Source organism: Neofelis nebulosa, chromosome 12 (assembly GCF_028018385.1).
Source record: "Neofelis nebulosa isolate mNeoNeb1 chromosome 12, mNeoNeb1.pri, whole genome shotgun sequence".
Taxonomy (NCBI): domain Eukaryota; kingdom Metazoa; phylum Chordata; class Mammalia; order Carnivora; family Felidae; genus Neofelis; species Neofelis nebulosa.
In genome coordinates, this window is record NC_080793.1 from 34,182,366 (window position 1) to 34,194,366 (window position 12,001).

At 52.2% G+C, this 12,001-nt stretch overlaps 1 protein-coding gene across 7 annotated transcripts in view; it reads left to right on the forward strand.

The window, feature by feature from the left end:
- The window catches only part of TBC1D2 (TBC1 domain family member 2), a 55,749-nt gene extending 44,035 nt beyond the window's left edge, over positions 1 to 11,714 (forward strand). For 3 of the 7 annotated variants that reach the window (XM_058694797.1, XM_058694801.1, XM_058694802.1), the window contains 6 exons: positions 2,163 to 2,350; positions 3,480 to 3,956; positions 7,848 to 7,968; positions 9,398 to 9,583; positions 10,341 to 10,462; positions 11,160 to 11,714. In XM_058694797.1, coding sequence (XP_058550780.1) covers positions 2,163 to 2,350; positions 3,480 to 3,956; positions 7,848 to 7,968; positions 9,398 to 9,583; positions 10,341 to 10,462; positions 11,160 to 11,367 — 1,302 coding nt within the window. In that variant the 3' untranslated portion in view covers positions 11,368 to 11,714. Of the gene's footprint in view, positions 1 to 2,162; positions 2,351 to 3,479; positions 3,957 to 7,847; positions 7,969 to 9,397; positions 9,584 to 10,340; positions 10,544 to 11,159 lie in introns of all 7 variants that reach the window. The other 4 variants (XR_009251571.1, XM_058694798.1, XM_058694800.1 and 1 more) reach the window with 4 other exon arrangements.
- The last annotated feature ends 287 nt before the right edge of the window (positions 11,715 to 12,001 follow it).

Genomic DNA, 12,001 nt, shown 5'->3' on the forward strand with positions numbered 1-12,001 from the left:
TGGCTGATAGAAGAAAATAATAAAGATTAGAGCAGAAATAAATGAAATAGATAACAGAAAAGTAATAGAGAAAATCAATGAAACCAAAAGTGATTTTTTTGAAAAGATGAACAAAATCGACAAACCTTGGGCTAAGTGAACTAAGGAAAAAAAGAAAATTCAAAATCAGAAAAGAAAGTGGGAACATTACTATTGATTTTACAGAAATAAAAAGGATTATAAGAGTACTATGAACAGGGGCGCCTGGGTGACTCGGTTGGTTAAGCATGTGACTTCAGCTCAGGTCATGATTTCACAGCTTGTGGGTTTGAGTCCCACACTGGGCTCTGTGCTGACAGCTCAGAGCTTGGAGCCTGCTTTGGATTCTGTGTCTTCCTCTCAGCCCCTCCCCCACTCATGCTCTCATGCTTGTGCGCGCTCTCTCTCTCTCTCTCTCTCTGTGTCTCAAAAGTAAACATTAAAAAAATTTTTTAATAAAAAAATAAAAATAAATTTTTAAAAAAGTACTATGAACAGTTGTATACCAACAAATTGAATCACCAAATGAAATGGACAAATCCCTGGAAACATAAAGCCTACCAAGACTAAATCATGAAGAATAGAAAACCTGAATGGCCTGTATAACTAGTAAGGAGACTGAGTTAGCAATCAGAAATCTCTCAACAAAGAAAAGCCCTGGACCTGATGGCTTTACTGATGGATTCTAATGAACATTTAAAGAAGAACTAACAAAAGGCCTTCTAAGACTTTTCAAAGAGGGTATGTGCAGACTAGTGAGGATCAAACACAATCAAGATGCAGTTGGGCACGCAGGATTCTTTGGGGCCCAAAGGAGGAAAGAAAGTCAGGGAGGACTTCCTGGTGGAGGTGCCTTCTTGAGCTGAGTCCTAAAAGTGAGTTGGTGTTATCCAGACAAACAGTGGAGAAAGGCCTTCCAAGAAAAGAGACAGCATGGTCAAGACCTATGGATTGAGAGGAAGGGGGAAGGTGAGAAAGGAGACGTGAGGCTGAAGGGGGGAAATGTTGGGACGTTCTCTGAGGAAACTGGCAGTTGTAGAAGGGTTTTGAGTGGGGCAGTCGGGGGGGGGGGGTGGTGCTCAATCAGACTTATGTTTTGAGAAAGCCAGGGGCTCATTGGGCTTACGGAGGTGGGCTGGAGAGCAGGAGATTCGGGGGTCTCAGAAGTGCCTGAGAAGACTACTGGGAGGGGACTCGGGAAGCAGTCTTGCAGGCAGAGGGACATGGAAGTGGGAGCCGCCTGGGTTGGGGAGGAGGGCCAGCTCACCCGATGGCCTGGAGTTGGTGCTTAGCCAACGTTTGGAGATGGTAATCTGGGTAGAGGTGCAGCAGATGGGCACCCTTGGCCAGGAAGCTCCCACTCTGCCACCCCAGGATGAAACAGGAGCCAGGCTGGCCCAGAGGTCACAGCAATACTATGAGGCCGATTTTTCCTGTCCAGCTTACAAAGAAGGAAAATGGGCCTAGGAAAGTGACGAGACTTGTTCAGAACACTCAGTTTGTGTAAATAGAAATACAAAAGTTCAAGACGGGCAGGGAGGGGCAGGGAGCGTGCAGGAAGGCCACCGATGGGAGAGAATGATGCATAGCAGGAATGGAAGGAGCCAGTGTTGTGGCAGCAGGAGGCCCAAGGGCAGTGTCTGGAGCCTCATGGCCATCTCCTGGGTGCTGCTCAGTAATACCACCTGCAGAGAACTGCTCTAGGCTAGGTGCCCTGAGAGGGACTTTACACACATCAGCTCATGTAATCCTCACCAGAATCCATATGATTTCCATTGGTTAAATGAACAAGCTAGGGCACAGAGTGGTTAAGTAACTTGCCATAGCTCACCCAGCCAGCAGTGGCCGAACCAGGATGGGACTGCAGGCTATGCAAGAACCTGCACTGCCCCTGTCCACCTTTCCTCTCTTTCTTCTGAATCCAGCCCAGCCCTGGGCCTGGCTCTCTTGCCTGAAGCCTTCACTGCCTTGCTATAAACCCTTGGGTTTGGGGCCCATCTCCTTTCCCTTATACGATGGCTGGGGGGTGGGGAGGGGATGCAAGATGAGATGGGAGAAGAGCTTTGCTGCCTGTAGCTGCTCAGGCCTCTAGGGTGGCCCAAGCCCAACCAGGTGGCCTGACAGCCCCACCCCTCCCTCCACAGTGTGCCTACCTCCAAGCCAAGAACTGCCAGGTAGAGAGCAAGTACCTGGCGGGGCTGCGGAGGCTGCAGGAGACCATGGGGGGCGAGGCGAATGACTGCTCAGAGCTGCTGAGGCAGCTCATCCAGGAGGCACTGCAGTGGGAGGCCAGGGAGGCCTCTGCAGAAGGCGTGGAGCTGAGCCCTATCAGGTGAGCCCCGCAGGCAGCAAGGGAAGGTCTTGGTCTGCCTGACCTGGGGAGCCCCAGCTGCTCTGCTGCTGGTTCCTGCTGACCGTGTACAAGCACTGTGCATCCCTTACTTTCTCGTATCTTCAGGTATTGAGCATGTGGTTGCGATGAGCCCCCTCTTATGGCTGAGGTGGCGTCACTTACACTTACACCCCAGCTGTAAGACAAGGTGGCGTAGGCTAAGAGGAGGCAGCCCCTTCCCCAAGGCCATGCAGCATATTAGTGCAGCTGACCTGGGTCTGCCTCTGAAGCTCTTTTTTCTCCACTTCTCCAGGCTCCCAGAGATACTTGTCAGAGAGGGGAGGAGGAGAGACAAGCCAGCTGCCTTCCCCAAGCAAAGCCCTTGCTGAGCACAGTGGACATGGGCAGTTAAATATAACAAAAGGGGCTATGGCTGGGGTCCAAAGGCCCCCGAGGCTGGGAGGCTCGGTGGAAGGAGCCCAGGCTTTGGAGCCACCCCTGGCCGTGTCACCATGTGACCTTGGACAAGTCACTTTACCTTTCTGGGCCACGTATACAGCCTCCATCAGATGTGGGCTAAGATTGCTGCTTTGCAGGATCAGTAGGACCAAATGAGACCGCACATGCAGAGCACACAGGGCAAATAAATGTTAGATCAATGAAAAGCTATGTGGAATGGATCCCCAGCTCACCCATCTTGCTTGTCAGTGATGCTGTCTGTTCCCCATCCATCCTTGGGCTTACTGTCTTGTGGGAGTGGGATTCTATATCAGCAGTGCAGGACTCCTTGAGCCTAAGGCCTCATGGGGTAAGAAGAGGGTTCTTTATATCTGCACAGAATCCACTTACTATGCACTTACCATGTCCCAGACACTGTCTAGGCCCCCAGCATTTTACAACAGGGGATGTCAATGGTCAATGGGTCTCCATGGGGCAGAGCAGGAATCCTACCCCTGGTACAGATGAGCAAACTGAAGTTCGGAGAACTGAAGTCTCCTGCCCAAAGCTGCATGGCTAACCCGCAGTGAAGCCCCAGCAAGAACCTTGCCTGGGGTCCAGCCCCTGCCCACTGCCCCTTCTCCGGGGAAGGACTCTGCAAGGTGTTGCTAACGTGTATTTTTGCTGACAGTGAGTATGACGAGTATGGCTTCCTGACGGTGCCCAACTACGAGATGGAAGACCTGAAGCTGCTGGCCAAGATCCAGGCACTAGAGGTGCACTCCCACCACCTGCTGGCCCATGAGGCTGTGGAGCGGCCGCTACGGGAGCGTTGGGCTGCCCTGGGTGATCTCACGCCCTCGGTCGAGCTCAAGCAGCTGCTGCGGGCAGGTGTGCCCCGAGAGCACCGGCCGCGTGTCTGGAGGTGGCTGGTCCACCTCCGCGTCCAGCACCTGTGGAGCCCCGGCCGCTACCAGGAGCTGCTGAGCCGGGGTCAGGTTCACGAGCACCCTGCAGCCCGCCAAATTGAGCTGGACCTGAACCGCACCTTCCCCAACAACAAGCACTTCACCTGCCCCGCCTCCAGCTACCCCGACAAGCTACGCCGGGTGCTGCTGGCCTTCTCCTGGCAAAACCCCACCATCGGCTACTGCCAGGGCCTCAACAGGTGAGCGTCATGGCTCTAGTGAGGGCACAGCCCTTGTTCTCTAGAGCACCTCTCTGTCTCTTTGGAGTCTCCCAGGAACATGGAGAGGGGAGCCCAGGAGACTTGATTCCCGCTGTACAGATGAGGACAATATGGACATGTTCAAGATGGGGACAAGGACAGGTTCAAGACCGCGGTAGCTCCTCATGCCGTGCTCTCTGCTTTGATCTGTGCTCAGGGTGGGGCCACCCATGTAGGAAGCATCGGGAATGGTCTCCTGGGATTTTGTAGTGTGCACAGCTCAGCTCACACATTGCAGAACTGTGGGTCAAGGCCCATTTGCTTCAGACAAAATCCATTCAGAGGAACCCAAGAGAAAGAGAATTTGTAAATGTTACAGGGAAGCTCCTAACAACCAGGAAAAGAAAAGAGAGGACGAGACCCCATGGTCATTAGAAACCGCGGCATCTCCTGTCTCTAGCAGGGCCACAGCACCACACAACCCCAGGGGTGCCAATCGCGCCATAGTCCGTGGGGCCAGGTCCCGACACTGTGCAGCACCACACCCTACTCTTCTGCAGCCTTTATGGGGCCTCACAGTCTCTGGACTCTCTTGCTTTCAGCAGACCAGCCTCGGTCCATCATTCTTTGGACATTTAAGGCCCATTGAGGCTGTTCTGTTCAGAACGGAGAACTCAGCCCCTGAGTCTGGAGCTTTGTCAGCAAGTCATCCCACTTGTCGATACCCTCTTGCGATACCCTCTTGCCGCAGGCCTAAATTCCCAAAGGAAAGAATGCAGTCGGGCCAGCCTGGAGTCGGTTCTGCTTCTGGTGCAACAGCAGGAGATAAGGGATTGGGGGTGGAGGGGGGGTGGTGACTGGTAGGGCTGCCCCCTTCAGGACTGTGGAGGACTCTCATGGATGCCCTTAGCTATCCCGATAGAGGTTATGTAATCTCAGATATTTCCCAAAGCAAGTTTTGACTCTATTTATTTCTAAAGTTTTTTTTTTAAGGTTTATTTTTGAGAGACAGAGAGAGAGAGAGAGAGAGAGACAGTGTGAGTGGGGGAGGGGCACAGAGAGGGGGACAGAGGATTCGAAGCGGGCTCTGCACTGACAGCAGAGAGTCCAATGTGGGGCTGGCACTCACGAACTGTGAGATCACGACCTGAGCCAAAGTCAAAAGCTCAATGGACGGAGCCACACAGGCACCCCTTTGACTCAATTTAATTTAAACACGCATACACTCAAGCAAAATTTACATAAGACCTTCTGGTGTTTTTTTCAAAATAGGTGGTGTGTGACATTTCTTTAACACAGAATAAACATTCACAGCGTCCCTACTCAAATTTGAATGGTTCCTAAGGGTAGATATTTTTGATACTTGATTTCCAGCCTAAATTGGGTGAAATTGAGCATATATACATGTTCAGTTACTGGGAGTTCAGAGTTAAACCACAGCACAGCTAATCTTGCGCTGAAGGGGCGGGGGAAATCCTATAGTGGGAAGGATCTTGAGATAAACCTAGAAGGAAAGAAACTGTTCCCTGTGTGGATAGAGGCAGCACAAAAGCTGTGGAAGGGTATGTAGGAATAACAGACGGAGAAGGAGGTGACACCCAAGAATATTTCTTTAATTCTTTCTCTGAATACTTTTTTTCTTACTGATAATTAGTGTTTAGGCACACATCCGTATTATTGCTTAAAATCGAAAGTTATTTGTAATGGGAAGAGCCCCTTAATACGTGGAGAGTGCGGCCCTTAAACCCCACCTTGCAGGCCCCTTTCACTTGTCTGACTGCCACCATCTAGTGGCAACTGATAGAACTGTATGCATGGTGTCAAAAGAGGACACACCCTGCTTCTATGCAACAAATCAACCTGTTTAGAGGGTGACAGGTATCATGGTAATAATACACTGTAGATTTAGGGCAAAAACGTTAAAGCTATTTCCCTTTAGAACATAAATGGAGTGCTTTAAAAGTAGCTGTTTCCCACATCACCATGCTACTTCCTTTGCAGACCCACTTGAGCCTGAAGGCCTTAAGTCGGAGTCTGGTTGTAGCCCTGAGCACTTGGTGGGCCCTAATTGGTACCAACAGCCTCTCATTACTGATCTTTTTAATGTGTAGAGAGATCTAAGCTGGTGCCAGCAGCCAGCTCCTAGACTGAGCATGTCCTGAGGCTCCAGTGGAATGGGGTAGGGTGGAGAGAACACCAGCCTGGGACTTTGGGAGCCACTCTACCACCAGCTGACTGTGTGACCCTGAGCAAGTCATTTCTCCTTTCCAGGACTCGGGTCTTCCCATCTCTGCAATAAGTTTATCTAGACCCAGGATAACCAGTAGGAAGCATCTGTCTAGAGCCTTCTCTGGTGAGAGTTTCTGAGGCAGCCTCCAGAGTCAGTGGGAAAGAGAACAATGATGAATTAGTTATGTCTGCCCTGGGCATAGACAAAGGGAATGTTGTCATGATTGATTAGTTATGTCTGCTCTGGGCATAGACTAAAGAGTGGTGGCCCGTGTTTCACACGTTTGCTATCCCTGAACTAAATGACCTCAGAAGGCACCCCTTCCCCAGCTCTGAGAGGGCAGAGCTTCCTATTTCCAAAAAGACCTTTGACTCTTCTCTTCACCCACTCAGCTTAGACTCAGGAGAATTTGTACAGATGGTTTAGCCAGAGCGAAAAGAAATTCCTTCCCAATCTATTGGGGAGAGAAAAGGGGTTTCTTTTTTCTTTTGAGAATTGGCCTTATTTCTCTAAACAATATGAACCTCAGAAGAGGTTGGAGGTCATGAATCCAATCTTGTAAGAGCTCAGAGGATAAATAGCTAGACAATGAAATGTGTTTTTTAAGCCCATCAAGTGTGTGAGGCTTCATGATACTGTAAGGTGGCATCTCCCTAAGGGTGTTCAGTGGGTGCACTGTACAAAAGGGGCTCTACAGCCCCAATGGACAGTCCTGGGCTAGGGTCACATGGGGTTTTGTCACTGCAGAATTTCTAAGAGGCTTTTACTAAGATGTTGTATATCACTGGCCTCTAAAAAGGGGCTAGAGTATGCAGCATTTCCCAAACATCTTTGAATTTGGGACCTTGTGTTCACCTAGCATCTTGAGAGACCATTGCATCTTGGAAAATGTATTCCTGGATTGGCCCTGGGTGAGACCTGCCAGGAAGGATGGGAGAGGTAGAGAAAACAATACTTCTTCCAGGCTGACATCCCTGCTCAGCACTGTGGACTTTTTCCTTTCTTCCCATGATCTCATTAGAGCTTCATGGTAACTTTAGGGGAAGGGGAAGCAAATGAGAGAAAGAATTTTGTGTAATGAGCACCTGCTATATGCCAGACGGTTAGCAAGACACTGTAATTCTGTCTTCTTGCTCAAAATGCCTCACAGCCCTAGGAGGTAGAGATTGTTAATCCCACTTTACAGATGATCAAAGTAAGGCTCAGAGAGGTTAGCACACTTGCAAAGGTCTCAAAGCCTGTGGATATTAAGATAAGGATAACTAACATTCATAAAGTGCTCCACTACACGTCAGGTGCTATGCTGGGCAATCATCTGTTGTTAATGTCATTCACCCTCATAATAGTCCTGTGATTATTATGAAGAGGTTGAGGCTCAAAGAGGTTTAGGAACTTGCTTCCAGCAAGGAAGCAGCAGGTGCAGAATCACACCTAGGCAACAGGACTCCAGAGCCCCTCCCTAGAGACTCAGATCTCCCCATTGCTCTGGAAATCCCTGTGTAGTCCCCAAAAGCAAGTTCCTCTCACCCCAGGTGCCAGAACACTAGACTGGTTAGGGTTAGACACGACAACCCCCTGGGATCCGGGAAGCGACCTCTGCCACCCTCTGCCTGGCTGTGACTTCTGCACATCACCCTAAGCCTCCTTTCTTCCCCTTCCAGGCTAGCGGCCATTGCTCTGCTGGTCCTGGAGGAAGAGGAGTGTGCCTTCTGGTGCCTGGTGGCCATTGTGGAGACCATCATGCCAGCTGACTACTACAGCAAGACACTCACATCATCCCAGGTGAGCAGAGCAGGGGCAGACGGGACTTGGAGGCCACACAGGTTGGTGCTCCTTGAGTGGTTCCTTCAAGCCAGTGAATCAGAAAAATCAGGAACCTCTCAGGCCTCCATTTCTCCCTCTGTACAGGGGCCAGTAACCACTCCCTGGGACTCCTGGGAGGCTCTGGTGAGGTGATGGCCCTTTAGAGTTGTTGGGGCCCTGCCCACGGGACAGACTTGTTATTCCAGTGGTGACACGATGTCACTAGGAATGGTTGGTTTCTTTCTTTCTTTCTTTCTTTCTTTCTTTCTTTCTTTCTTTCCTTCCTTCCTTCCTTCCTTCCTTCCTTCCTTCCTTCCTTCCTTCCTTCCTTCCTTCCTTCCTTCTTTCTTGAAGTCCCCTTCAAGCTCTCTGCTTTGCCATCCCTGGCATATTGCTTTCAGCCCCCTGCTCATGGTCACAAGATGGCTCTACCCTCGTGGTCACAAGACAACCGCACCACCTCTGGCACTGAAGCCACGGTCCAGCTCTGGAAGAAGCAGAGGGTAGAAGGCAAGGGCTGTCTCCCCTACAAACAGCTCCCGCCCAGCAGTTGCTGGTTATACCTTATTGGTCAGAACTCTATCACAAGGCACCACTTGCCGCAAGACAGGCTGGGAAATGTTCCATATTTTATTTTCATGTTTTAACACCTCCGAAATCAAGGTGTGTTGTGTAACCAGTGTGCTGTGGTGGGGTTGTTGGAAGGTTTCTCTCTCTCTCTCTCTCTCTCTCTCTCTCTCCGTATAGAAAATTTCAAATGCAAAAACCTCACTTTGCTCCACTGTCTCATGAAATGTAAAAGTTAAAAAAAAAAAAAAAAGAAAATTTCGAATGTACAAAAAATAGAGAAAATAGTATATGAACCTCCATGTATCTATGACCTAGTTTGAATAATTATCAACACAGGCACCCACGTGCTGTTCCGTCTCTACTCCCACCCATTCCCGGTGAGACAAATCCCAGACGTCACATCCGTTGATCTAGGAGTCCTTCAGGTTCAGTGGCTCCTTAGGCTCAGTGAGTTACCCGAGGTCTGGAGCTGGACGCACAGAGCACCTTGCGTGTCAGACCCCAAATGGATGTAGCGTTGAGGCCAATACAAGCCTGAACTGCTTGGCCTCAGGTTCAGGAGGGCTTCAGGTTCACTGGCCAAGAACGTAGCCCACAGAGACCTCCGCGTCAAAGCCCAGCGCTCCAGCTCGGAAGACTGCCTGCCTGTGCTGGGAGCAGCAGAGCGGTGTGCCGCATGCCCGTCTCCTGGCCACGGAGGGCTCCGGCTCGTCCAGGCACTCGCGTCCCCGGGCCGGTGGGGGGCGACTCCACGACTGTGTGTGGACTGGCTCTCTAGGGAGGGCGGCGGCCCCTTCCCTAGGGTGGCGGCCAACGAGCCCTGTCTCCCGGCTCCCAGGTGGACCAGCGGGTGCTCCAGGACCTACTTTCGGAGAAGCTGCCCAGGCTGATGGCTCACCTGGCGCAGCACCGCGTGGATCTCTCCTTCATCACCTTCAACTGGTTCCTCGTGGTCTTTGCAGACAGTCTCATCAGCAACATCCTTCTCCGGGTCTGGGACGCCTTCCTGTATGAGGGCATCAAGGTGGGGCGCTGCCAGGGGTGAGCAGGACAGTCCCGAGCAAGGCCCTCTTGGGCTCAGTTCCGCCCCCAGAGAATGGGAAGACGGTGCTCCCCTGTCAGGGCTGTTGAGGACCCCTCGTGGGAGCATGGCTTTGTAAACTAAAGTGTTTTGCACATGTGAGGAGAAGAGAAGTTGGGGGGATTTCCTTTCCCTAGGGAGGAGGCACGACCATGATCCGGGAGGCCCATCCCTATTCCATCCACTGCCCATCCAGTCATGTGGGTCGCCCCCTTCTCTCCCCCCCCCCATATTTGGGTGTGGTCCCAGCTTTGCCCCTCGCCTTTCTAGGAGACCCTAGGCAGGCCCTCCCCACACCCCACCCCAGTGTCCCCATGGTGGTTGATGACATACCACACCGCAGATTACAGAGCACCTTTGGATCTGTTAGTCCAGTCAATTCCTGCTGATGCCCCATGTAGAGACAGTATCACCCCCCTCAGGTCCAATAGAGTAGCAGCTCACCCAGGGTCCCGGGACAAGTCAGGACAGAGCCAGAACTCCGTCCCCATCTCCGGATTCCAAGCTGTGCTCTCTCCCCTTGGGGTCCCCAGTCTGCCCACCCCCTTTGGCCTCCTTGCACACATGTTGCCTCCAGGCTTTCAACCCTGAAGCCTGTCCTGGGAGCCCCACACTGTCTGGGTGTGTGGGTTCTCCTCCCCCTGGGGATTACCTGCCTGGCCCCCCCGTGCCCCACCTGAGCCCCCCGCTTTGCCCCCAGGTGGTATTCCGCTATGCCTTGGCCATTTTCAAGTACAACGAGGAGGAGATCCTGAGGCTGCACGATGGCCTAGAGATCTACCAGTACCTGCGCTTCTTCACCAAGACCATTTGCAACAGCCAGTGAGAACCCTTTTCTGCCCCCACCCCTGCCGGTCCAGCAGTCCTCCCACCCTCACATGCCCCCAGGACACGTAGCAGAGGGTATGCTGGTGTTTGCTGAGTGCAGATTCGTTAGGGCTGCTGATGCTCCGTTACGGCTTAGAAATCTTTAGGGACGTTCCACTGCCTCAGTGGTCTGTCTGCCCCTTAACATGGCATTCAAAGCCTCCGTGCAATTTCATTTCCTTCCCACCTTTTCCTGCCCCTAATACTTGCCATGCCCTACAATCCTGCCAAACAGAATTATTTGAGTTCCTAGGACAACAGCCACCTCTGGGCTTTTTGGCCTTGCAGTTTCTTCAGCTTAGAATGCCTTCCTGCCACCTGCACCACCACCACATTTGCCTGGCCAACTTCTACTCATTCTTCAAAACTCAGCTCACATGTCACCTCTTCCAAGAAGCCTTCCTTGACCAACCTTTCCTTACTGGGTTAGAGCTCCCATAGTCCTAAGCTTTCTCCTGCCCCAGTACACATCACTCTGGGTGGAAGTTGGCTTCTTATTCACTGTTTCCTTCTGGGAAGGTGAGCTCCCTGCAGGCGGGGGCCAGGGCCTCAGCCACGTGGACAGAATGAATGCCAGGGTGCCTGGGAAGGCCGGGTGAGTGTAGGCCCAGTGGGGCGCTGGGCTCTGGGCTGACTGTGCTCTCCCCCGCAGGAAGCTGATGAACATCGCCTTCAACGACATGAACCCTTTTCCTATGAAACAGCTGCGGCAGCTGCGGACAGCCCACCGGGAGCGGCTGGAGCCTGAGCTGCGTGAGCTGGAGCGGCTGAAGGCCGAGTACTTGGAGACTCGGAACTCACAAGCCCCAGTGGTGCCGGAGGACTGCGCCAGTGAGGACGAGGTGGAGGGCGAGGCCTGACTTGGCCACCTGCCCTCCCCAAAGCCCTTTTTCCCTCTTGGCTGGCAGGCCCCCAGGAGGATGGATGGCCATGGCGTGGTGGTCCAGCCCGTGAGCCCCATCACCACGTCGTGCTGGGCAAGTCCCTTCCCTTCTCTGGGCTTCGGTCTCGCCATCAGAACATCGTCTGCTGGGAAGCCTTTGGTTGGGTCATCCCCTCATGAGCACATACCCAGGGATGCCAGCCCTTTCTCGCTTCTTCCACAGAGCACTTTAGCACATAGACGAGCAAGAATGCTGTCTTCTAGGGTAACCTTGAACATTCCTTAAATTTTGTCTATATAAAACAATGTAAACATTAGAATTAATTGACAAGCTTTGGAAGCTTAATGATTCCCAGTAACCAACTTCCTGGGTGGGCCCAGGTCTCCAGGGTGTCCCATCACTAGGGCCTACCCGGTGTGGGACATCCGTGGATTCTGTTTCCTTGGATGTCTCTGCAGGGCCAGCCCCCCTCCTGGGTCCCTGAGGAGCTAGGGTCCTATGCATGCAGGGTGGGTCTTCCTGGGTGACAGTGCCTCCCCAGTGTTGGTTAGGCTTCTGTCCCAGGCCCAGCTCCCATCTACCAAGGCCTTTTTCCTGAGCCCTGCACCTG